This window comes from Eufriesea mexicana, unplaced genomic scaffold, assembly GCF_001483705.2.
Source record: "Eufriesea mexicana isolate 0111107269 unplaced genomic scaffold, ASM148370v2 scaffold657, whole genome shotgun sequence".
Classification (NCBI taxonomy): domain Eukaryota; kingdom Metazoa; phylum Arthropoda; class Insecta; order Hymenoptera; family Apidae; genus Eufriesea; species Eufriesea mexicana.
In genome coordinates, this window is record NW_016908821.1 from 292,005 (window position 1) to 294,014 (window position 2,010).

Below are 2,010 nucleotides of genomic sequence, written 5' to 3' on the forward strand. Positions count from 1 at the left end.
GGAAGATGAGCAAAAGAATAGCGAGAAAGAAAGCGAGTGCACACGTACCTCCAGGAAATCTGTGAGGGAAGATCCTGCCGTGCCTAGACAGCAGCCAAGGATAGAGCGGGTAGCTGTCCCTGGGTGGCTGATGAGGATGCGGCGGAGGATGGGGTCCACCGGGCGCGCCGCCATGGGGATAAGGCCCGTGCGGAGGTCCGTGGGGCGACGCGCCGTGATGGGCCTGAAGGGCCACGGCTAGGTTGGCCGCCTGGAAGTGCTGTGCCGCGGCCAAATTCGCGGCCAGGGCGAGCTGCTGCGTGTGGTACTCGTTCTGTCCCGTCTGTGGGCCCGTTGGGCCATGTCCGGGTAGCCCGTAGAGGGATTTCAACTGTTCAGCCGCGACTGCTGCCGCAGTTGCCGCGCCAGGCGGCGGTGCGAGGTAATTGGGACTCGGTCTGACGACTCCCGGTGGCGGCTGAGGATGCGAACCGACGGGAGAGTCCCCGTGGGATATCCTGTGAGGCGGACTGGGACTGTTGTTCGGCGTGGATCCTCCGCTGTGACTGTGGACCGTCGTTCTACCGAAGTCTAGGTGCGTAGCAGCGGACAAGTGATGATGATGGCCGTGGTGATTCGCGTGATGATGGTGATGGCTGCCAGGATGTGACGGCGTCCTCCGCGAGTTAGGGTAGGATTCTACGGAGGAACTCCGGGACACTGGCCGATCGGAGCCCTCGGAATGGGCCCCGGGTGATCTCGTGGTGACCCTACGAGTTCGAGGCGAGGAAGAGCCTTCGACCACGTCCATGGGACTGCCATCGTCTCTCTCGATTTCCACCCGTTCCAACCGGTCCAGACGGTCCTCGCGACCCTGTCCACCACCACCGACGATCGAGTCGATGCTGAAGCCGATCTTCGGCTTCGAGGGCACCGGAACAATTGGCGTCGGCGCGAGCGGCATCATCGTACGATTATCGTACGCCTGGCTGATGGACTGGCCACTTCTGCAACACGCAAGGGCTCCAGGTAGCTCGGTGGAGTCAGGTCCGCCGCATGCCTGCAGCCGCCTCGGCCCCGGCTCTTTCAGCAGACCGAGAACGCTTGCCTGCCAGACGTCGAGCCACGGGTTACTCCTCGCGAACACTTTGAACGCACTTTTCCACGCACTGATAACTCCCTATCCCCGGGACTGTCTCCTAAATTACAGTCTTCTTCCTCGTCAGTGTACTCGCGATGGGATTATCGTCCGATTGTTAATCGGTGCATCGTCCAGTCGAAGGATCCGCGATACTTCACCAGCGGTATCCTGTGCCGCGGTCAGAGTACTACTCCGTTCGTGCTTCCCGTGAAACTCGCGACACTGTTCAGTTTGCGGCACAATGGTCACCACTAGTCATCGTTCACGACGGATCGGTATAGCGTCACTGAGGGATCACCCAGTCCACGATGATCCCCGGAGACAAAGAGTGTCACCACTGTAACGCAAGAGAGGCCAACGAAGCGGTTAGCTCACACGGCCGACACACACTGCGATATCCCGGGACCGCGCCTCTCCATCGAGCTAGCCCGCGGCACCAAATTTACTCCGGCCAAGGAACACGGGCACGGTTGCCGAAAAAACGAGCAGACCAACTGGCCCAACAGCGTATACCTCGAGACTCCAGCAGACACGGGCTCTCTGACGGATGTTTCTGGCACGAGAGCTTGCTAGTGTTTGAGCAAATTACAGGCTAAACGAGGCGCTCTTGGATGGTGGTGGGGGTGTGCCGAGCCGCTTTTTATCCCCACCACGTCGGCTCGTGAGAAACGGTGGGGGTATAGAATCGACCAAACCTGGGCGGTTCTCCACGGTACGAACTGCGACGCTAGGCGTACACCAGCCTCTACAGGATTGGACGGTTCTTCGAGGTAGAAACTCGCTGGTCCGAACCAACCTCGCTACCCCGATTCCACGGCCGGCGTTCGAGCTGCAGTGGGGCGACGCATTAGTCGCCGATGGGCGTTAAACTCACGTTTTTGTCGTGCGAT

The 2,010-nt window shown here is 60.2% G+C and overlaps 1 protein-coding gene across 1 annotated transcript in view; it reads right to left on the reverse strand.

The window, feature by feature from the left end:
- Positions 1-946, reverse strand: part of LOC108546331 (homeotic protein empty spiracles) — an 82,242-nt gene extending 81,296 nt beyond the window's left edge. Inside the window, exon 1 of the mRNA XM_017898349.1 lies at positions 49-946. Within this exon, the coding sequence (XP_017753838.1) occupies positions 49-946 (898 nt within the window). The remainder of the gene's footprint in view (positions 1-48) is intronic.
- Between the last annotated feature and the right edge of the window lie 1,064 nt (positions 947-2,010).